Below are 23,881 nucleotides of genomic sequence, written 5' to 3'. Positions count from 1 at the left end.
CTCCTTTACCAATCACAGTGTTAGCCCTGCTTCATTCTTTTTTTTTTTTTTTTTTTTAAGCTGTGTTGGGTCTTCGTTGCTGCACACGGGCTTTCTCTAGTTGTGGTGAGTTGGGGCTATACTTCGTTGCAGTGTGTGGGCTTCTCACTGTGGTATCTTCTCTTGTTGCAGAGCGTGGGCTCTAGGTATGCGGGCTTCAGTAGTTGTGCCGCACAGACTCAGTAGTTGTGGCTCGCAGGCTCTAGAGTGCAGGCTCAGTAGTTGTGGCGCACGGGCTTAGCTGCTCCACGGCATGTGGGATCTTCCTGGACCAGGGCTCGAAACGGTGTCCCCTGCATTGGCAGGTGGATTCTTAACCACTGCATCACCAGGGAAGTCCCCCTGCTTCATTCTTATTTAAGGTACCCAACTGTAGAATCCTCCAGCTTCCTGACAGCCTCAAATCCAGAGCAACCTCGCTTTCCCGACCTCTCCCCCAATCAGAAAATATAAGTCCAAATCCTAAGCCCTTTTCCTGGATGCCCCATAGTTCCGCCATGGTGTGAGTTCTTATTGAAATGAGTCCACAAACCCAATTTTGTTCAGCTACAAGTGTCTGCTGGTGGTCTTTGGCTGGAGGGCGTTGACAATCAAGAACAACATACAGGGACTTCCCTGGCGGCGCAGTGCTTGGGAATCCACCTGCCAGTGCAGGGGACACGGGTTGGAGCCCTGGTCCGGGAGGATCCCACACGCCACGGAGCAACAAAGCCCGTGTGCCGCAACTACTGAGCCGTGCTCTAGAGCCCGCAAGCTACAACTACTGAGCCCGCATGCCACAACTACTGAAGCCCACGCACCTAGAGCCCGTGTTCTGCAATGGGAGAGGCCCCACAATGAGAAGCCTGCGCACCGCAATGAAGAGTAGCCCCTGCTCGCCACAACTAGAAAGGGCCCGCGCGCAGCAGCAAAGACACAACGCAGCCAAAAATAAATAAATAAAATAAAATAAATTAATTTAAAAAAGAAAAACATACAGGTATACTTGTATGTATTTTTTTAAAACTACAAACTCCTATATTTCAGATTTTAAGTGTATTTAATGATATTTTAGTACCAGATTTCCTTTCCTAATTATGTTTTCAGGCAAACTGCCTCACCCCCCCAAATCATCTGCTCTAGCTGGTTGCATTGATTCTTCAGTCCTTGGGCACGCTTAGCATTTTCCTGCATCTGTCCTCTGCCCTTACCAATCTTGTATCAAAATTGAGGTCCAGGGACTTTCCTGGTGGTCCAGCGGCTAAGACTCTGTGCTCCCAATGCAGGGGGCCCGAGTTCGATCCCTGGTCAGGGAACTAGATCCCACGTGTATGCCACAACTAAAGATCCCACACGCAGCTGAAACCAACAAACAAACAAATAAATAACATTGAGACCCAGGTGAAACCACCCTCTTGGATAAGCCTTCCAGGATCACCTAACCAGATCTGACCCTTCCCTCCTCAGCACTCCTACTGCACTTGGTTTCAATTACCCACCAGGCTTTTGCTTTATCTCCCCATCATTGCTGTAAACTCCATGAAGACAGGGACTGAGTCTTTTTTTTTTTTTTGCGGTACGCGGGCCTCTTACTGCTGTGGCCTCTCCCGTTGTGGAGCACAGGCTCCGGACGCGCAGGCTCAGCGGCCATGGCTCACGGGCCCAGCCACTCCGCGGCATGTGGGATCTTCCCGGACCGGGGCACAAACCCGTGTCCCCTGCATCTGCAGGCGGACTCTCAACCACTGCGCCACCAGGGAAGCCCGGGGACTGAGTCTTAAAAACTTGGTTAACACTGTAGTGGCTGCTCCAGCTAGAAAGCCCAAAGGGTCAGGTGTTCCCATGGCCAGGAGCCAGGGATCCCTGAGATCATGAGAAGTTATGGTGTAGGACTGAGAAGTGGAACACCTGAGTCATACTAAGGAGGGGAGAATGGGCCTTGCCCTGCTAGACCCCTGGCAGGGTGGCAGGGTGCCTGGGAGTTCTTTGTAAGGATCCCTAGGGCAGAGAAAGTACTGGGTTTGTGTATGCTCTGGTAAGAGTCAGAGTGGATTTGAATTTGCTACCACACTGAACACCTTGGTATATTATGCCACTGTCCCAGATAAGGACCTTATCACAGTAATCAGAGCCAAAAAAAGATAGGGCAGCCCTGAGCTTTGAATGTGTGGCACACACACACACACACACACACACACACACACATTATCCAGGCTAGTGGTTTTTAAACTGTGTTCCCTGGAGTTTGTTCCTTAGAGGTACGCCAGGAGGGGAGAGAAGGCTGAGCGAGCCTCACTGCAAGTCCCTAATTCTGATCCAACCACTGCAGTTTTGTTTTTCATCTTTTTTCACGTTTTGGAATACTGCATAAGACTTAATTTGTAAAGGAGTTTACTATGAATACATGTTAACAACACCATGGAGATGCAATCAGCAAAATCCAGAATGTGGAAAACACTATAGAATAAACAACTGGTTTCTTCATCAAATAAATTGAGAGGAAAAAAAAAGGAGATGGAATCTATGAAATAAAAGACACTTAAGAGCCGTATCAATGAAATTCAACGAGTGGACCTTGTTCAGATTCCGATTTAACTAAACCAAGGTGTGACACGATTGGGGAAATTTTAGCACTGACTGGATATTTGGTGATATTAAGGAGTTACTTATTTGTGACAATGGTATTTTGAGTATGTTAACGAAGAATCCTTTTCTTTTACAGATGAGTACTGAAATCTCTATGGATTAAATGATATGATGTCCAAAATTTGTTTTAAAATCATCCAGGACTTCCCTGGCGGTCCAGCGGTTAAGAGTCCGTGCTTCCAGTGCAGGGGGCATGCGTTGGGGGCGTGGGTTCGATCCCTGATCCAGGAACTATGATTTCACATGCCACACGGTGTGGCCCCCCACCCAAAAAATCCTTTAAAAAAGTAAATAAAAAATAAAATCATCCAGTAAGGGTGTAGTGGGGAGAAGTGGCTGGGGGGATAGATGAAGCAAGATAGCGTGGATGATTATTGAGGCTGGGTGTTGGTTACCTACGGGTTTATTGTATTATTCTTTCTACCTTTTTATATGTTTGAACATTTCCACACAAGTTTAAAAAAAAAAAAAAAGTTAAAGGAGGGCTTCCCTGGTGGCCCAGTGGTTAAGAATCTGTCTGCCAATGTGGGAGACTGGGTTCAAGCCCTGGTCCGGGAAGATCCCACATGCCGCGGAGCAACTAAGCCCATGCGCCACAACTACTGAGCCTGTGCTCTAGAGCCTGCGTGCTGCAATGAAGAGTAGCCCCCTTTAGTCACAACTAGAGAAAGCCCACACGCAGCAATGGAGACCCAATGCAGCCAAAAATAAATAAATAAATGAATGAATTAAAAAACAACAAGTTAAGGAGATTCCATAAAGAAGATTTGGAATTATAAACTTATTTTTAAAAAAGTAACAGCTTTATCAAGATATAATTCACATACCATACAATTCACCAACTTAAACTGTACAATTCAGTGGTTTTAAGTATATTCACAGAGTTGTACAGTCATCACTACAATCAAATTTAGAAGTTTCATCACCCCAAAAAGAAACCCTGTACCCATTAGCAGTACTCTCCATTCCCCCAGCCCCTAGAGCCCCAGGCAACCGCTCATCTACTTTCTGTTTCTTTGTTCTGGACATTTCATACAAATGAAATCATACAATATGCGGCCTTTTGTGACTAGCTCCTTTCACCTTAGGATAACACTTTCAAGTATAACCTTGTTTAAAATTTTTCTGGTCTTGGTGGGAAAGAACAATCTTATGAATTTATTACTCTGGCTTTGGATTTTCAAATAAAGACTCTTGGAAGAGGTTTGAACAAACTTGGGGGAGGGAGTCTAACTGCAAAAAAAAAAAAAAAAAAAAAAGGCTAAAAAACCCTTCTTTAGTCCAAAGCCCTCACATTACCTACAAGGAAACAGGGGCCCAGAGAGAGAAGAGACTCCCAAACACACACAGCTTGTTAAGGGCAGAGCTGGTCCAACACCCAGACCAGCTGAATCTTGGCTCCATCCTTTTTTCATGTTGCCACGCTGCCTTCTGAACACACACACACACACACACACACACACACACACACACACCCCACAACTCATAAACTTGTGACCCACAAAATACCTTTGGAGACACATCTTGAGAATCAGCCATGATGGGGGCTGCTCCATCTCACGGCTCAGGCTTTCTGCTCCTCTTCCCTGGAATGCAGCCACTCAGGGAAGAAGCGGTGTTAGCACCAGCTCCCAGAATTCCTATCTCAGTGGACCTTATGAATGGCAAACTTATTAGAAGCCAGAGGAAGCTGTTTGCAGGGCAAGAACAGTTTTTACTTATTTGAATGTTTATTTGAAGTGGCTTGGGCGGGGGTATGTGTAGGCGCAGGCTGGTAGAGAACATGGGGGAGAGAGAGGGCTAAAGCCTTTGGGGCTGCCATTGGAGGGAACCCAGTTAAGGGTTAAGAGGCTGTATGGGAACCCCACTGATGCCTCCAGAACTGAGTCCAGATGAGACTGAGGGAGGAAGACACCAGGAAAAAGGCTGAGGGAGGGGACTCCAAGCTGAGGCAGACTGTGATCTTACAGCTGTTCCTGGAACGCTCCCAAACCATATTTATGGGCAGCTCAGAGAAGCTGTCAGCCTGCTGGAAAAGGGCAAGAAGAGGACAAATTCTATAGGCAGAACATTACCTGAGGGCTGAGGGTGAGGCCTGGGGAATGGTAGGGGGAAGAAACTTCCAGAGAGCCTGCCTGGGAAAGGAGGGTAACCAGCCAATCGTAGCACCTGGATAACTGTCCTTCTACCCTGGAGGTTCCCTGAGGTGATTCCTGATCCCTGGAAGGGGAGCCTTAGGAGATGGGCAGAGGACAGTGCAGGACTTAGCCTCAGAGCCCTTAGCCAAGCAACTTGGACTTGGATGCCATAGGCTTTGATGGGAGGCTGGGTAGGCTACACTGGCTAGGCTACATTCTCAAAATACTCTCCATTCTCCTGTCTGCCGAGGGCATTGCAATCTTACCCTTAGAGATCTGTCCCTTTGGGTCCAGGGAAGATTTTTAAATTAATTAATTAATTTATGGCCGCATTGGGTCTTGGTCGCTGCTTGGTGTGGGCTTTCTCCAGTTGCGGCGAGCGGGGGCTACTCTTCCAAGGTATGTGGGCTTCTCATTGCGGTGGCTTCTCTTGTTGTGGAGCATGGGCTCTAGAGGCGTGGGCTTCAGTAGTTGCAGCACGCAGGCTCAATAGTTGCAGCACATGGGCCCTTGAGCGCAGGCTCAGAAGTTGTGGCACAAGGCTTAGTTGCTCCACGCATGTAGGATCTTCCCGGATCAGAGCTCGAACCCATGTCCCCTGCCTTGGCAGGCAGATTCTTAACTACTGTGCCACCAGGGAAGTCCCCAGGGAAGACTTTTTGGGTTTTTTTTTTGCGGTACGCGGGCCTCTCACTGTTGTGGCCTCTCCCGTTGCGGAGCACAGGCTCTGGATGCGCAGACTCAGCTGCCATGGCTCACGGGCCCAGCCGCTCTGCGGCATGTGGGATCTTCCCAGACTGGGCACGAACCCATGTCCCCTGCATCGGCAGGCGGACTCTCAACCACCGCGCCACCAGGGAAGCTCCCCAGGGAAGACTTTTAAACATCCTTCGTAACAGGGAAAATACCCCTGGGTGGGGCAGCAATGATGGTGAATTAGAGTAAAGCTCAGATGGAACAGGACCCCGGCTGTGCTCCAGAGGCACTGGGCTTGACGAGGTGAAGGGACCTAGAGAAGTCTGGCATGCTCTCACTTTTGTCCAAGGTCAGTCTTACTTCAATCCCTTATCCCCAGGAGGCCTCATCTGGGCTGTCTTTGTTCCTGAATAATCAGCGGGCTATTCAGGCTGCGGACGTACATCCCGTGGGTCTGTCTAGCAGAGAGGCAGTAAGATGAAGGCCCTGAGGGCTGAGGGCTGGCAGGCAGTTACGTAGCTCATCTCAACCTCATCTTGCCCTCCAGCTTCCTAACCCCAAAGTCCCAGTCCCAGTCTTCCATTCTGGACTTTAACCAGGTGACACACGCAGTACCTCAGCGTCAGTAGGTGTCAACCTGAAACTGGACCTGTGCCTGATTCATCCAGGAAGCTGAACCCAAGCAGCAGAACAAACACTCCTAAAGCAGCTCCTGCCAGGCCTGGAGTGAGAGGTTGTCTGGCGGAACAGACAGCGACTTTGTTTGTTTTCTACTCCTTGCTCCCATCCCCACTTGCCAGATTCCCTCATTCCTTTCTCTCTGCCCAGCTGTGGGTCAGGAGCTCTGTGGGTTTTTTCCAGATGATGCAAGAAAGTTTCTTAAGTTATTTATTTTTGGATGAAGGTGATTTCTGAGAAAGAGATGGGAGTTGAAAGGGGTCCAGCAGGAGCTGATAAAGGGGTCCAGCAGGAGCTTCTGTGGGAAATGGTTTGGGTGGGGATTAGATAGAACAGAGGGGTCAGAAATTTCTGGGACCGCCCCTTCCCCAAGGGGTGTCACCTGTCTACAATTTAGGCAAGTCCTGTTCTTCTCCTGGGACAACTCCAGCTCGACCTCACTATCCACATTCTTAGCTAGTTTTTTTTTTTTTTTTTAAACATCTTTATTGGGGTATAATTGCTTTACAATGGTGTGTTAGTTTCTGCTTTATAACAAAGTGAATCAGTTATACATACACATATGTTCCCATATCTCTTCCCTCTTGCGCCTGCTAGTTTGTTTTTGACACTAACTGGTGGCCACACAAGACCATTAAATTTTGCTTCATTCCCCCTCCTACTCCCAACCCCAATACAAATGCAAAACAACGTGGGAATCCCCTTTCAGAGGAAGCAAAGGTGCAGCTTTAAGAGAAAGGGAAAGAGCTTTAAGAGAAAGAGAAAGAGGGCTCTGACTCAGAACCTCCTGCCATTGGCTGCTGGAGGGGATCCCACCTCAGGGATTGGCTGTGGCAGAGTCCGCCCCCTCTTGTGATTGGCTCAGCCAGGGTGATATAAGGAGGCTGTGCCGGCCTCTTTTTCAGTTGGAGAGACACAGGGAATCGGGCTGGGTCGTGTGCTGAGACGCACCTGGCGCAACGTTATCCTCTCTGAATCCGAGTCCAGGTCCCGCGGAGGCTGCAGCCATGAAGGAGAGACGGGCCCCCCAGCCAATCGTGGCCAGATGTAAGCTCGTTCTGGTGGGGGATGTGCAGTGTGGGAAGACAGCTATGTTACAGGTGTTGGCGAAAGACTGCTATCCCGAGGTGAGCTGCTCGCCCGACGACTGGCCAGCTTTCCTCCTTGCCCGTATGCCAGCTGGGGGTAGATTCCCACCCGCCCAGGGGAGCTGTCTCACCCCGCCCCACCCCTCCCCATCCTCAGCCGCTTTCTGGCTGGAGGACCGCCCTGCCTTAGCTTCCCCTGAGACCTGTTCCACTTCTGCCGCCCCGAAGGCTCCTCCTCACCTCTTCACCCATAGGTCCCCCCATCAAATCCCCTCCTACCTCCCTTCATCCTGGAGTCTGCTCTTGGGAGAGGGAACTGGAAGCATTTGAGAGTCTGGGGTTTTTTCTTGACGTAATACCTGTCCATCCCTTCACCCATCCTCAAAGGTTCTATGCGCTTGTCCCCAGGCAGGCTTCTGCTGCTCCTTTCTGCTGCCCTGCTGGTCCAAGGGGCTTGTGGGGAAAAGATAAAGCGCTAGAATTGGCTTGTGGCTGTGACATTGGAAGACAGACAAATCTGGGGACAAGAGGACTCTTTGTGTGTGTCTCCCTAACCATCTAGGATATGGGGGGCTTGTCCCTGGCAGGCAGTCATTCACATTTCTTACTCTGATGGAGCAAACTGTCTGTGCCTCTACACTCCCCTCCCTCTGTCCCATGTGGTCCCTCCTGCCCCAGGTATCCCCTCCTCTCCTTATCTCCTGACACTTTCGTGTCTCACTAAGATGAGCGGCTTCTTGTGTAGCCAGCACTAACTGGAGGGTTACAAGGGTAGGGCCGCCCAGGGTGTGAATAGTTCCTCTCTTTTCACAGACGTATGTGCCCACTGTGTTTGAGAATTACACAGCCTGCTTGGAGACAGAGGAACAGAGAGTGGAGCTCAGTCTCTGGGACACCTCAGGTAAGACTGCTGGCCCCAAGTCCCCGCCTTCCCACCCCTACTGGTCTGCTGCAGCTGCCGTCTTTTAGAAATTGTTTCCCTCTTTGATGGGGAGAAGGAGTTTGGTGCTTGCTGGAAACTGAAAGAAGGGGACCTGAAGATTCTTTGGTTGGGGTTGTGGGGAGAGTTTGGCCAACTCAGTTGGCTGGTCCAGGGGTTCAGAGTGGATAAACCCCAGAAGCTACTCACTTCTCTGGGTCTGGCTCCATCCTTCAGAGGGCTGAGATGGTGAGGTGGATGGACCCCGGAAGACTACTGGAGGAGGCAGTTAGGGCTTCTCCATTTCCACTCCCTGCCACCCAGCACACGCACACACAGGCTTTACTGCCCCAGAGCAAAGCCAAAGAAGAGGCAGGAGGCAGTGCTGCTGGAGGCCGTTGTGGGTGAGGCAAGGAGACAAGCCTGCTTTGGGGGAAATATTGCTCCTGACTCAGTTTTCTCTCCCGCATTCCATCTCAGGCCACTGCTGCCTGCTTGCCTGCCGCAGCTCAGCCCCACTGTCATACCTCTGCGGCTGAGGGATGAAGCGATGCATCGTCAGTGTTTTGGAGGGTGGGGGCTTAATATGGGGCATGGGCACGTTGTACCTAGTTGGGGGGTCTGTTGGCTCTGACTGGGCTCTGTCTTTCTGGATCGTAGAAAGCAGTATGTTTCAAGCCTCTCATCCCTAAACCTTCAGTGCTAGTCTATCCTTTGCTTTGATTCTGACCCCTTCATTATCTCTTTAGCCCAGCCCTTTTTTTAATAGACTGAGCTCAGAGTCATAATTAAGGACTAAAAGCCAGGAATAGGAGAAAGAAAATAAAATCCACTTCTCTCCAAAAAATGCATATTCAGGCTGAGTTTAAGAGGAACTATAAATCACTAGGGGTTTCCTGTTACATATAAATATGCCATCCTACTCCTCCAAAGAGCTGTTATTCCCAGCATCCAATTTTGAGGTCTCGAAAGATTGGAGGTAGGGCATGGGTAAACGGAAAATGAGACTTCCTTTTGCTCCCCACTCCCTGAAACAAAACAAATTCCTCAACCTCAACGGAGGCATGCTTTCCTCCATTGCAGTTCCAGGGGCTGGGAGGCAGGATTCTGGTTATCCTGGACTGTGCTGTGCTGGCTGGACTGGACTGGAATGCAGCGTGGCTGCATGATGTATGGTTTTTCGTCTGCTGTACTCTGCCCACCTCTCAATCTTCCCAGAATCTTACTGCAGCTCATCTCTTTTCACTACCACCACCCCAAAGAGCCCCTCCTTCTCCTCCCACAGTCAGAATGCAGCCCTTGAATCCCAGTCCAGATAACGGAAAGTCAGCAAGGTGGTCTCTGTTCCCTGTGTCGCATCCCCCCAGCCCGTCCCCCACCCCCCGAGTTCTGAAAGGTTGCAGGCTATCGGTCATCCTCAAACTCCCTCTTGCAAATGAAGTGCCCACAAGGGAGAGGGAGAAGCAGGGGTGTGTGGGATGGGGCTTCCCAGCACTGGGGCCAGGGTTGAACCTGTTCCCATTATTCACTTGCTGGTCTTAGGGGAGGGGGATCACTTGGAGCCAGAATGGAGGCGTCCTCCCCTCCCCCTTCCCCAGTGCTGCAGTGCTCCCTTTGCTCGGTGATGCTGTGATAAGACCCCACCTCAGAGAGGGATGGGGACCAATTGCTGAAGGAGCAAGCAGCTATCCCAACTCCCCTTTACTCCTTTTTTTTTTTTAACAACTAACCCCCCCCCCCCCCCCCCCCCCCTTGGGTTCCCCCCCCTTTCCCTGCCCATTCCGGTTCCGGGGGGGGGGCTGCTTGCTATTCTGAGCACGGATTGTCTGGGTTCCAAATCTGCTACTCTTCCTTCCCCAGGGTGGAGGGGGGCAGGTTCAACCCCTAGCATTCTCCCGTATTGGACCACCTGAGTCTGCATTGCCTACTCCCCTCCCAGTGAAGGACCCTTATTCGAGCCTCTAAATCCCAGCTATTGGTGCTGCTGTCTCTGAGAACGCCTCCCTGAGATCTTGGGATAGGGGCTACAGCTTTCCTTGTGCCCTTTACAGCGTAAGCTGATTTGGGTGGGAGGAGTGGGACACTGAATTCTTGATGCTCTCCCTCCCCTGCCAGCCTCCTAGAGTTCTGACCCCACGGCAAAGAAGCGGGGCAGCCACTTATGTAACAGGCAGATTTGTTCCTTCACTGGGGAGACCCTAGAGCAGAGGTTGGGCAGCAGGCAGACTCTAGAAAAGACACCTTAAACAAGGCCTGGTCTCTCTGTAGGGGTAGGAGCAGCTTCCCCTGGGACTCAGAAAACTGGCGGACCTTCAACTAAGCCCACTGTAGGAGAGCCAGACAGGGCCAAATTATACTCCACCTCCCTTTTATTTTGCCCCCTTTCCCTTTTTTAGGACTAAGGAAGATGATATTCTTGTACCGCAGAAGGCGGTCAGGTCCCAAGCTCCGCACTGGAGCACATTCCCCTGGGGCATGGGTGGGGCCATCTCACCTAAGGGACCAAGCATGGTATTCCCAGGGCTCTTTTGGTTTAGGCCTGTAGGGAGGGAGAATGCCATGGCTCACCATCAGCTCTCTCTCGTCTCTACCAGGATCTCCCTACTATGACAATGTCCGTCCACTCTGCTATAGCGACTCAGATGCAGTATTACTATGCTTTGATATCAGCCGTCCAGAGACAGTGGACAGTGCACTCAAGAAGGTAAGGCCGGATAAACTCTGCTATCTCTAGCTCAGCCTGAGAACAAAAAGGAATCTTGGGGACCTTGTCATCTAATCCCCTCTTGTGTAACAGGAAGAAACTGAGGCCAGGGAAGGCAGAGATTTGCCTGAGGCCACATTAGCTACAGCTCTAGGACTAGAACCCAGATCTCCAGTCCCCTCTGCATCCTGCCTCTGCCCCTCTCCTGCACTGCTCTGTCAGAGGCCCAGCAAGGGAGGGAAGTGTTGAGACTCAGGAAGTGAGGGATTGAGAGTAGAGAACCGTCTGGTGATATGGTTTGAGGGTCGGGGAAGGGGCCTTTTGGTGGCAGCTTTCATTGACCTTGATCCCAGGCCTTCTGGACTGGGCAAGCCAGGCAGGCCTGAGCCGAACTGCTGGTAGGAAATGCCTTGGTCCGAGTAGCAAGGTCTGCCCATACTGAGGAGTCCCAGGAAAGCTTGTGGAACTAGCCTAGTTTCCCAGAAGACTCTGGGATTATTTCCTTCCCTTGGAAAGAGACCGGTTGGCTTCTTCTTGGCTTTCTGGACTTGTGAAGCCCTCTGGGTTGAGGGGGCAGACCCATGCCCCATATGCTTGCCAGAGAGTGGGAGATTTGCCTCCGTGCTCTCTCTGGTGACTGGGCTGTTGAATTTGGGGACAGACTCTTGGAACAGCATTCCTGTGGCCCCAAAGCCCTCATGGGCAGGAAGATGATGTAATTAGTGCAGTGGTGGTGCTGTGACTCAGAGGGAGGGCTGAGCTGGTGGTGTACTGGATGGTGTGTGTGATGTTGCCAACTGGGTGTCTCCGGGTGTCCGTCAGCCACTGACTCTCCTTCCCATCTTCTTGCACGGCTCTTCAGTGGAGGACGGAAATCCTCGATTACTGTCCCAGCACCCGCGTCTTGCTTATTGGCTGTAAGACAGACCTGCGAACAGACCTGAGCACTCTGATGGAGCTGTCCCACCAGAAGCAGGCACCCATCTCTTACGAGCAGGTGTGTGTGTGTGGTGGTGGTGGGGGGCCCTCGTGTGTGTTGGGGGCTGAGTTGGGGAAGGCTACAGGAGAGGGCTTGAAATGTGGCCCCTGCTCACACTCACTCACTACGGCAAGAGAGAATTGGTGTTCTGTGGGGCCATCTGTAATCAGGAAACTAGTTACCTGGATAGAGGTGCTGGGTACCAGTTTACCCAGATTCATGCTATAGTTTGGCAGGTGAGCCATTCCTGTGTGTGCCACCTGCATTAGAATCACTAGAGGTGCCTTTTAGAATTCCTGACTCCTTATCTATAGAGTCACTCTGGGAGAAAAGTATGGGGATTGCATTTTTAATTAAGTCCCTGGATAACTTCTTATGCACATGGGAGTGTAAGGATCGTTTCTTTTAAACCAGTGTTTCATATTACAGTCATCCGGGGAGCTCTTGAAAATCCTAACGCCTCGGCATACCCCCAGAAATTCTGATTTACTTGTTCTGGCATCAGTATGGTTTAAAAAGTGTGCCAGGTGACTTAAGGTGCAGTCAGGCTTCACCTTCAGAAGATAATCAGCAGAGGGTGGTGGTGGGAGACTGGCAGTTGGGTCCATCGGAGCAGCCCTGGGGAGGACCACTGACCTTAGAAGGCAGTGTTTCAGAGCCATTTGGGGCACTGCATTGATGACCTCACTCCTCCCGCAGGGCTGTGCGATAGCCAAGCAGCTGGGTGCAGAAATCTACCTGGAAGGCTCGGCTTTCACCTCAGAAAAGAGTATCCACAGCATCTTCCGGACGGCGTCCACGGTGTGTCTGAACAAGCCCAGCCCAGTGCCCCCGAAGAGCCCTGTCCGAAGCCTCTCCAAGCGACTGCTCCACCTCCCCAGTCGTTCCGAACTCATCTCTTCCACCTTCAAGAAGGAAAAGGCCAAAAGCTGTTCCATTATGTGAAGTTGGGGTTGGAGAAGGGAGACAACCTCCCACTTCCCCCCTTGGGTTGCAGAGGCATGGGGAGAGGGAGGAGGAGACAATTTAGGACACTGGACGTGAGGTTTTCAGACGGCCACGGTGAGGGCTTGGAAGGAGACAGGAATGGGACAAGCAAAGAGCCAGGCCCAGCTTGAGGACCTGACACTGCGAAAGAACCATCACACCCCAAGCCAGGCACTAGGTGGTGGAGGGGCCAGCTGCCCCAGTGCCCTCCGCTCCAGAGGCAGGAAAGGTGTGGGGCTTTGGGGGGGGCATGCTGGCCTCATGGCTTTGGTTGGGGGCCTACAGGAGCCTCACCTTCAGCATCATGCCTCTTCCACACAGCGTTTCCATGCAGGCCAGGGGATGGGAGGGGTCCCTGAGCCCTTCCCTTCCCCTCCGAGGAGGCCACAGAGGAATGGAGAGTGGGGAAGCCAAGAGGCAGCTCCTCTGGGAGCTGAGCCCAGGTGCTTCGTAACTGGTAACTGAAATCAGAAGAGCAGGAGCTGGTCAGAGCCAATGAGAAGGAAACCTCATCTTTGCATAGCCCATGCCTCATGGAGAGGTGACATCATACATTCACATGCTTCTCACCTAAGTCCCCAGGGTCCAAGGGAGAAGCCCCAGACCCCCTTCTCTTGCAGCATGGGGGTGGTGGTGCTGCAGGACGCAGGGCTGGGTGGGGGTCACCAGACTTTTTCTGCCCTTAGGGCAGTATAGCTGGCATTTGTTTTATAGACTCTTGTCTTTGGAACCGGGGGGAGGGGGGAGTGTTTCAGTCTGTTATATGTTCTGTGTTTAAAGAAGAAAACCTATTTATTACTGAACAATATAGTACATATAAAGAAGTTGGCTCCGTATTCTTAGTTCCTGTCTCTGTTCCCTTTGGTCTTCGATAATGAGGAAGACTGTCTTGAGGTCCTTTCTGTGGGTTGCAGAGTGGCTGCCTCCACTGTTCCCTGGCACTGGCAACAAGGATCTCCTCCCTCTGCCCCACCCCCTGCCTCATCCCCTTCCCCACCCAAGTCTTGCTAAGCCAATGAAATCTCCTTAGCCCTAGAGCAGGGTTTCTTAACCTCAGAACAAATGACATTTTGGACTAGATAATGCTTTGTTGTGGAGGCTGTCTTGTGCACTGGAGGATGTTTAACAGCATCCCTGGCCTCTACCAGCTAGGTGTCAGTAACACCCCTAAGTTGTCACAACCAAAAATGTCTCCAGATATTGCTAAATGTCCCTCAGTGCAAAATCACTCGTGGTTGAGAACCATTGCCCTGTGGAGAGTCTAGAGGAGAGAGACAAGGTTCAGCGGAATCATCAGAAGGAGATCCAAGCTGCTGAGATCCCAACCCCTGCAGAAGATAGACAGACTGAAGCCAAGCCTGGGAGGTTCCAAGGGTTCTGGTCTCTGAGTTCAAGGCGAGGTGATGCCTTCTGCTTTCTGCAACTTCCAAGTCCATGGCCTGTTGATGGCAGCTCAGGGGCCTTAACATCCCTTCTCTTCAGCTGCTTACAGCTCTTTTTTCCAACTTTCACAGTGTACTGGAAACAGTTACTGTGTATTGAGTACTTACTATGTGCTCAGTATTGTGCTGAGTGCTTTACCTACATTATCACAATTTTTTCAATTTAGTATTTTTAAAAAATTTTATTGACGTATAGTTGATTTACGATGTGTCAATTTCTACTGTACAGCAAAGTAATTTAGTTATACCTATACATATATATATATATATATATATTCTTTTTCATATTCTTGTCCTAAACTGCCAATCCCAAACTCCCGATCCTCTCTACATTATCACATTTAACCTCATAAATGAAAATAGCTAACATTTGTTAAATGTTTACTATGGGTCAGGGCTGCTTATAAGTTCTTTATATGTTACTTATTCCTCTGATAACGCTATGGGGTACTACTGACGTCATTCTACAGACAGGGAAACTGAGGTTCAGAGAGATTCATGTGTCTCAGGTCACACAGCTAGAAAGTGATAGAAACTGGATACAAATCCAGGCAACCTGGCTCCAGAACATGCACTTTTTTTTTTAAGTTTAACCATTTAATTTTTTTTTTCACTTTTTAAAAATTGAATGAGTCTTCAAATTCTATAGTGCTTTACAATTTTCAAAAGTTTCACACACATGATTTCATATAATCCCATAATAACTCTCTTTTCCCCCTACCCCTATATTGCCCCTTCCCTCTCCCCTCTGGTAACCACTAGTTTGTTCTCTACAGAACAGGCACTTTTTACTGCTCTGCTATCCTAGCCTGTGTGGCAAATGGTATTATTATCCCTCTTTTATAAAAGAAGAAATAGAAAAGCCAGAGATTCCACATAACTTGTACAAGATCATACTCTGGTTAAGTAGTAGAGTCAGGATTCAAACCCAGTCTCAATGTTAACTGTAATTCCATGGGCCCCTTACTGCTAGCCATGTGGTACCTAACTAGGAGACTCTCTCCCTATGGTCCTTACTAGAATGTAGTTCCTCTGTCTCCATCTCCAAAGATGCATATTTGTGAAAGAACTAGCAGGGTAGGAAAAACCATGCAAGTATCCTTTAAGCTCAATGTCTTACATGTGCCGTGAGAGAGGTGTGCACCAGTACTGGGGGAACTCTGCCACTCTGAACTTGGACAAGCTTCATCAACTTTCTGGGTCTCAATTTACTGATCTTTAAAGATGATTGAGAATGGTAGCCTGGAAATGGGGCAAGAGTATCTACTCTGAAATTAAATGAACTTGGAGTTGAATACTGGCTCCATTCTTTTCACTATGTGGACTTAGAATCTTTCTGGGCCACAATCTCCTTATCAGTAAAATGGAGATAATGTCCATCTTATACTATTAGAAGAACAAGTAAAGTTAGGGCTTCCCAGGTGAGGCAGTGGTTGAGAATCCGCCTGCCAATGCAGGGGACACGAGTTCGAGCCCTGGTCCAGGAAGATTCCACATGCCGTGGAGCAAATAAGCCCATGCGCCACAACTACTGAAGCCCATGCGCCTAGAGCCCGTGAGCCACAACTACTGAGCCCGCGTGCCACAACTACTGAAGCCCGTGTGTCTAGAGCCCGGGCTCTACAACAAGAGAAGCCACCGCAGTAAGAAGCCCGCGCACCGCAACGAAGAGTAGCCCCCACTCGCCACAACTAGAGAGAAGCCCGCGTGCAGCAAGGAAGACCCAACGCAGCCAAAAATAGAAATAAATAAATTTATTTTTTTTTAAAAAAGTAATGTAAGTTAAGTGTCCAGCACAGAGTTGGGTACTAGGAGGTATCAATACTTAGTAAATAGCAACCGCAGCTCTACACCTTTGGTCTGATTGTTAGCTCCATTCTGTGAGTGGATAGCCCTCCAGTGTTCACTGGGTGAATTACACCCAACAGACCTGAGACAACTTTTCCATTCTCTCTGTGAGGTCCAAGTGGGCAGCTCAAAGACTGCAGAGTTCTAAGAGCAGAAATGTGCCTATCCCAGAGTTAATTTTGGCCTTTATGCTTGAGGCTCAGAGCTTTAGGATTATTTGGGCCTATCCTAGGCTCTGCTTCCGTAGAACTGAACACATTCAGAGAGAAAAACCAGAACTAAAGCTATGTGGGATTGAAACCAAAAAGCTGGTGATGGGAAAAAGGGAAGGAAAGAGGCATTAGTTACTTCCTGGTATCTATCTAAACCGTCCTAGAAGTTGCCAGAGTTTTTGTTTTTGTTTGGGAGGAAGGGGGGTAGAATTATGAACCATGTGACCAAAGAGAAACAAAGTGAAAGTACAATTTTGGGGGAAAAAAATCTCATTGGAGGACTGAAAAGAGGGAACTAGGAGAAAGAAAGAACAAAAAAGTATTAAGATAACCCAAACAACTGGCCAGATTCCAAACAGCAAAAGAGTGAAGAAGGCAAGTCCTATCTGGAATGTTGAGAAAACCAGGTGCCACAGCCCAGGAGATACCATCCTTCCAGGAGGCCTTTGGAATCCATTGTGTGGGCTCATTTTGAGTTGTCACACTAACCAGGGTGTTGCCGCCTGGCCAGGGTTGCTAAAATGTCCTCCTAAACCTGGGATAGTCTCACACCGTGAATTGTCCCACCCTCATTGGGAAATACTAGGCTGCTCCTGTAACTTAACTTTTAGTTTGTCCACCCGTAAAATAGGGCTAATAATCTATCTCAAAGATTTTCTGTAAAAACGCTTTTCCATAAACGGTATTTATAGTTGTCACTGTAGTTGCCGGTTATAATTACGTGCTATCTAAGGAAGGCCTTAAATTTCTCCGTTGTAAGCCACAGGCCATGATGTCATTAACTACAGTTTCTAGGAAAACCAGCATATTCCAGGAGGACTGCGCTCGCGGAGAGAAAAACCTTTTGAGAACAGCCGGCCCACGAAAAACTTCCTCCCGCAGACTCAAATGTTTGGCGAACCACATTGCCCAGCGGCCCCCGCGGCCAGGGGCCGACGCTCTCACCGTGTATTCTGGGATTGGTAGTTTTCAGGTGCTCGCTCTCGGCCCGCGCTGCTCAGCACCAGGAACTCGCCTTCCCAGCTTGCCGCGCGGCCTGGGGAGCAGCCCGGCGACCAGGAAATGGGGAAGATGGCGACTGCTCGGCGACGTTGAGGCCGCGTTGGGCGGTTCGGACTCAAGAGTGGTGAGTCTCGGGCGATGGAAGCGTTTTCCAGCAGCTTGCAGAGAAGGCGAGAGTGAGGGCACAGCGGTGGCTCCTGTCTCCGGGATAAGACGGGAAGAACGCCTCAGGGAAGGGGCACGAGCTTGGAAAGCTCTGGCGGGCAGGAGCGAAAGGGCGCGGGCCCCAGCGGGAGTGTTGGCTCCTGGGGGCACAGGGCAGGTCCCTGGACGATGTTCCAGGTCAGACCTTTTCCCACGCGCACAGCACCTGTGATACCCTCAGTCCGACTTTATTCCTTCATGTTTCGAGTAGCCCTTGCTTCAGCCGAACTGAAACTCTGGTTTTTCTCCCAGAACCAGTCATGCTTTCCCGCCTCTGCGCCTCCTGTATTATTTCTTTTTCCGGGAATGACTTCTTCCTGGCACCTTCAGTTATACATCTTCAGATTCTACTTATATTTCAGTGCTCAAGAGCTACTTTCTCTACAGTCTTTCCAAATTCCCTTTTACAAGTGAAAGTAAACTTCTTCTTTGAACTCCTGCAATAATTCATTTGAGCCTGCATCTTGCTATGTGTCTCATAACCCTCTATTGTTTTGTAAGCTTCCTGTGGACAGGATCTTCCTGATTTCCTTTTGTAACTCACACAGCGCCTAGCGTGGTGCCTTGCATATAGTGGATGCTTGATTAGTACATAGTTCATTGAATGAAAAAAAGACTCTGCCCCTGCCCTACAAGAACTGAGGAACTCGAAAGATGTGGAGGTTTGTGATAAGTGGAACCTATAATAAAAGTTTCCTACGTTTACTTTCTTCTTATTTGCACTTCTCATTCTCTTCTAAGCTCACTCCACTCAGCCTTCTACTCCCTCCATGCCACTGAAACAGCTCTTGTCAAAGGTCGCCAAGCCATCTCTGTTTTTCCAAATGCAAGGGTCACTCCTTTATCTTCTAGTCTTTCTCCACTTGACACAGGTAACCCCTCCCTCCTTGAAACACATTTTTGACTTCTGTGATGCCGTACTTTACCATTTTTTCTTATTTCTCACTGGCTGTTGTTTCTTTCCAGTTTTTCCCTCTGGCTCCTCCTGTGCCTGACTTCTAAATGTTACAGTGTTCCGGAGGTCAATCCTGGGTCCTCCTCTAATTTCTTCTTTAACTAGAATGCCTACTTAGGTAATATCACTTAGCGTCCCATGGCTTTAAAAGCAATCTATATATTGATAACTCAAGTTACTGTCTCCAGACTCTCTCTTGAGTTGCAGAATTACATTTTCAACTGCCTTTCTGGAATCTCCACTTGGTTTTCTTATTGACATCTTACACTCAACATGGTCAAAATGAAACTTTTGATTTCTTCTAAGTCTTTTCCTTCCCCAGTCTCCTCTGGTCACTAATGGCACCGTGAACCATTTAACCAGTTGGTCAGACCGTAAATTTAGGAGTTACATTTGTCTCTCCTCTTTGTTTCCTCCCTTCATCAGTAAGTCCTATCAGCTCTGCCTTCAAAATGTACCCTGAAGCCCTCTACTTCTTTTCATCTCCATTGCCACTTTCCTAGAACAAGCCACTGTCATCTCTTGTGTAGACTACTGTAATAGCATTCTCAGTGGTTCTGTGTCCACTGTTGCCTCCCTACCGTATGTTTTCTTGCAAGTCACCAAAGTAATTCTTTGAAAATGTAAAATAAGACCACATCACTTCCTGTTTATCACCTTTCTAAGGTTCCCACTGCAGTTAGATTAAAATCCAAGTTCCTTTACCCTGGCCTGAAACACATTTCCATGATCTAACCCCTGCCTACCTCCCTGAACTCATCGCGAATCAGTCTTCCCCCTTGGTCACTGCCACTGAGCCACATGAGTCTATTTGTTTTGGCCCTGCTGTGCAGCCTGCGGGATCTTAGTTCCCTGACCAGGGATCAGACCATGCCCCAGCAGTGAAAGCGTTGAATCCTAACCGCTGAACCGCCAAGGAATTCCTCACACGAATCTATTTTATTTTTTTTACTTATTTTTTATTTTTATTTTTGGTTGCAGTGGGTCTTCGTTGTGGCATGCAGGATCTTCGTTGCGGCACGTGGACTTCTCTCTAGTTGTGGTGCACGGGCTCCAGAGCGCGTGGGCTCTGTAGTTTGCGGCACACGTGCTCTCTAGTTGAGGCGTGCGGGCTCAGTAGTTGTGGCGCACGGGCTTAGTTGCCCCGCAGCATGTGGGATCTTAGTTCCCCGATCAGGGATCGAACCCTTGTCCCCTGCATTGCAGGGCAGATTCTTTACCACTGGACCACCAGGGAAGTCCCACACGAGTCTATTTTTAATTGGCAAACATGCTAAGCTAGTTCTTGCCCCAGTGCCTTACTGTCCCTTCTGCCCAATAAATTCTTCCTCTGATTTTTGCAGACTCTATTTCCCATCATTCAAGTCTCAGCTTACATGTCATCTAAAAAATTCTTTCCAGAGCCTTCTATCTCTTGTTCATACTGCTCCCCATCATGTCACCCTGTTTTACTCTCTTCATTAGCACTCATTACTGTTTGAAATTCTCTTATCTTTCTGCCTAACTGTTGTCTGCTTCACTGGAATTTAAGCATTATGAGATCAGAGACTTTGTTTTGTTTACTGCTGTACCTCTAGTACACAGAATAGTTTCTGGCACCTACCAGGTACTCAGTGAATATTTGTCGAAAGAATGCTGATGCCCAGGATGCTTTATAGAGAAGATGGCCTTTCCTCTGGATTGTTTTCTTTTTTTCTTTAATAGAAGAGGGCTATTTTATTTTATTTATTTTTATTTTTGGCTGCGTTGGGTCTTCGTTGCGGTGCGCGGGCTTCTTCTTGAGGTGGAGCATGGGCTAGAGCACGGGCTCTAGGCTCATGGATTTCAGTAGCTGTGGCTTGCGGTCTCTAGAGCACAGGCTCAGTAGTTGTGGCCCATGGGCTTAGTTGCTCTGTGGCATGTGGGATCTTCCCAGACCAGGGATTGAACCCGTATCCCCTGCGTTGGCAGGCGGATTCTTAACCGCTGTGCCACCAGGGAAGTCCCTGGATTGTTTTCTTAGGGCTATAAGTGGACGAGACATAAGTATAATTTCCATGTGATATGCATGACGTACTGGCAATTTTGAGGTAAAATGGGTTGTCTCCGCCTTTTGAAAGTGCTACTTGTTCATTTTTTTCTCTTCTTTACATACTCTCCCTTCTTAAAAATATATGGCAGGAATTACATGGGAAAGGGGGATCATAAGCTAAAGCTTAGGGAACTGTTATTTCCTTGGAACCATTTGGGGTTAAAGTAAGTTCTGAAAATATCCTGAGGCTTAGGGATGGTGGTGGTGATGGTGGAATAGAGGCAGATTCTAAATTGCTGTCTGAATTTAGCACCTGGCTGAAGAAAATTTTGTAGTCTGAAGGACAGTTGACAGTGTGGCATGGTGTTCAATGGCCCCCTAGGCAGTATGGGGACAGAACAAATTCCTGCTCAAACTTTTCATGGGACTGGATCATAATCAAGGCTGTGAAAATCTGAGTAGGGAACATGAGTCAGAACGTCTGTGATCTCTAGTTTCTGGTACACTTCTTCCTCCCTCTTCCCCTCCTTCCCTCTCTCCATTCCTCCCTCCCTTATTTTAAATTCTAAAATAATTGTAGGAAGGAAGGAAGTCGTAAAACCAAAGTGTATGGAGTCCTATGTACCCTTCACAAAGTTTTTGCCATTGTATAACTAGAAATACATTTCTTTTAATCTGAGTAAAAGTGAGTTTCTCTATTTGAATTTAGGTTTCCTTGAGGTGCTGATCATAATCCCAAATCTCTAAGTTAAACTCCTTTTTTCTCTTTTGAGCTTTCTTTGTGAGCTCAAGAGAACTTATCTCCCTTAGATGTATATACGTTGACTGATCCTGGTGGGCTGGCAGACACAATAGACTCCTAAGATAAGCAAAACAAGATGTTTCTAGAGATAGCTAGTATACTATTCATTAACTAACATTTCTTTTAATACTCTTGCAGTCTAATTATAAAAATAAGGTATATTCATTGTATACTTTTGGAAATGAATATATACAAAAAGGAATCCCAGAGAAATAACATAGCATTAATGAATAAGAATGGGCCTCTGGAGCCAGACTGCCTAAAACTCTGACACTTAACACCCGTGGGTCCTTAGGCAAGTTACTTTATACATCTGAGCTTCAGCTTCTTCATCCGTAAAGCATGCATACCAATATATCTACCTCAGAGGGTTGTTTTGAGATTAAGTAAATTATTTGTAAAAAGTTTAGAGCAGTACCTAGTACATAATAAATACTCCTCTTACCCATGACAGATGGCAGGAGAGCTGGCTGATAAGAAGGACCGTGAGGCATCACCTTCCAAGGAGGAAAGGAAGCGATCTCGGACTCCTGACAGAGAACGGGATAGAGACCGAGACCGGAAGTCTTCCCCATCTAAAGATAGGAAACGGCATCGTTCAAGGGAAAGGCGTCGAGGAGGCAGCCGTTCTCGTTCCCGTTCCCGTTCCAAGTCTACAGAAAGGTAAAGTAATTTTCTGTTTGTTACGTGAAAAGGGAGTGTACATTTCAAACTCCTTTATTCTTGGTTCCTCTGATGCCTCCATATTAGGGCATTAGTCTTTCATACATTTCTCTTAGTTCTTAAAGGTTAATAGGGAACTTGTAAGATGAAGGTCCAGATGATCAAGGAAGATAGTTCATCTGTTCACATAATCCATGGCCTATCATTGCCACTGATACTTAGCAGTACAGCTCTGAGCTCTTAGACCTTCTTAGAATTCCCTCATAACTTCTTGGGAAACACATTTTCCAATTTGTAAAATATTACTTTGGGGAGAAAAGAGCATGGGAACCTTCTTAGGGCTGCAGTGAAGCAGGATACTCAGGACTCAGGAAGTGTCATGTAATTTCCTAAATGTGGTGTCTTCAGAGAACGCCGGCACAAAGAACGAGAGCGAGATAAGGAGCGTGATCGGAATAAGAAGGACCGAGATCGGGATAAGGATGGGCACAGACGGGACCGCAAGCGATCCAGGTACCTGAGGGAGTGGGAGTGGGCTTTAGGGCAACACTCTGGTCGCTTCCTCTCTGCATCTCAGCTGGCTCAGCTTCGGGGGAAAGTAAATTTTCCATAGCGAATCCTATTGGCAGTTATAGTAGAACTGTCTTTTTTAGAAGACACACACCTTCTTTAGAAAGGATAACCAGTAAGTGAAGTCACCACTTCTTGAGGGTCAGCTTGTTCTTAGAATTTAGTTTGAAAAGGTTACCAGCCAACAAAACAGCTCCATCGGACCATTCAGTTTTCTAACCAGAATGTACAACATATATTTGTTGGGATAGCTTAATGCACCAGTATCTTGATCTCTTTGTTCTGGAAACTTTTTTTTTTTTTTTTTTAATTTGTTTCTTATTTATATTTTGGCTGCGTTGGGTCTTCGTTGCTGTGCGTGGGCTTTCTCTAGTTGCGGCGAGTGGGGGCTACTCTTTGTTGTGGTGCGCTGGCTTCTCATTGCGGTGGCGTCTCTTGTTGCAGAGCACGGGCTCTACATGTGTGGGCTTCAGTAGTTGTGGCACGCGGGCTCAGTAGCTGTGGCTCACAGGTTCTAGAGCGCAGGCTCAGTAGTTGTGGCGCATGAGCTTAGTTGCTCCATGGCATGTGAGATCTTCCCGGACCAGGGCTCGAGCCCATGTCTCCTGCATTGACAGGGAGATTTTTTTTTTTTTTTTTTTTTTTTGGTGGTACGTGGGCCTCTCACTGTTGTGGCCTCTCCCGCTGCGGAGCACAGGCTCCGGACGTTCAGGCTCCGGATGCTCAGGCTCAGCGGCCATGGCTCACAGGCCCAGCCGCTCTGCGGCATGTGGGATCTTCCTGGACCGGGGCACGAACCCATGTCCCCTGCATCGGCAGGCAGACTCTCAACCACTGCGCCACCAGGGAAGCCCCTGGCAGGCGGATTTTTAACCACTGCATCACCAGGGAAGCCCTGGAAACTTTCTATACAAAGTTTTTATTAGGCCCTGAATCTGTAGATTAGAATTCAGGGCAAAGAATAGAATTCTTGCAACAAACGCAGTGGGGTTGAGATCTCTTGCATATTAAGCTTATAGCAGGTGTGGGGAAAGATTGCTGGGGCTGGTAGGAAGGAGAGATGAGGAAAGGACATATATAGCAGTATCTGGGAAGGGTGTATGTGGGTGGCCATGTCGGCTAAATTTATTGTGTATTCTCAAATAATGCAGGATTTTTTTTTTCTACTGACATGCATATGCTGTTTGGAGGAAATATTTTTTTAATCAAAATATAGTTGATTTACAATATGGGGTTAGTTTCAGGTGTATAGCAAAGTGATCCAGTTTCGCGCATATATATATATATATATATATATATATATATACACACATATATAC

The 23,881-nt window shown here is 48.4% G+C and overlaps 2 protein-coding genes across 2 annotated transcripts in view; both read left to right on the top strand.

The window, feature by feature from the left end:
- The first annotated feature begins 7,079 nt into the window (after positions 1 to 7,079).
- On the top strand, positions 7,080 to 13,677 carry RND1 (Rho family GTPase 1). Its single transcript, XM_027106119.1, has 5 exons — positions 7,080 to 7,303; positions 8,078 to 8,165; positions 10,778 to 10,887; positions 11,750 to 11,884; positions 12,566 to 13,677. Exons 1-5 carry the CDS (start codon positions 7,184 to 7,186, stop codon positions 12,809 to 12,811), a joined length of 699 nt encoding a protein of 232 aa, XP_026961920.1. The 5' UTR covers positions 7,080 to 7,183; the 3' UTR covers positions 12,812 to 13,677.
- A 3,693-nt stretch (positions 13,678 to 17,370) lies between these two features.
- Positions 17,371 to 23,881, top strand: part of DDX23 (DEAD-box helicase 23) — a 15,000-nt gene continuing 8,489 nt past the window's right edge. The window contains exons 1-3 of the mRNA XM_027106115.1: positions 17,371 to 17,481; positions 21,784 to 21,992; positions 22,401 to 22,505. Coding sequence (XP_026961916.1) covers positions 21,784 to 21,992; positions 22,401 to 22,505 — 314 coding nt within the window. The 5' untranslated portion in view covers positions 17,371 to 17,481. The remainder of the gene's footprint in view (positions 17,482 to 21,783; positions 21,993 to 22,400; positions 22,506 to 23,881) is intronic.

The sequence above is a fragment of the Aethalodelphis obliquidens genome, unplaced genomic scaffold (assembly GCF_003676395.1).
Source record: "Aethalodelphis obliquidens isolate GAN/ISIS:26980383/991018 unplaced genomic scaffold, ASM367639v1 scaffold8, whole genome shotgun sequence".
Classification (NCBI taxonomy): domain Eukaryota; kingdom Metazoa; phylum Chordata; class Mammalia; order Artiodactyla; family Delphinidae; genus Aethalodelphis; species Aethalodelphis obliquidens.
The sequence above is the reverse complement of the archived record's forward strand: the minus strand, read 5'-3'. Positions and strand labels throughout refer to the sequence as shown.

What these genes read in the sequence shown, in the direction of transcription:
- RND1 (XM_027106119.1), top strand. Translation starts at nt 7,184, where the DNA reads ATGAAGGAGAGACGGGCCCCCCAGCCAATCGTGGCCAGATGTAAGCTC. An exon ending in CAGTCTCTGGGACACCTCAG is followed by an intron (nt 8,166 to 10,777) that starts GTAAGACTGCTG and finishes CGTCTCTACCAG; the next exon opens with GATCTCCCTACTATGACAAT. An exon ending in TGGACAGTGCACTCAAGAAG is followed by an intron (nt 10,888 to 11,749) that starts GTAAGGCCGGAT and finishes ACGGCTCTTCAG; the next exon opens with TGGAGGACGGAAATCCTCGA.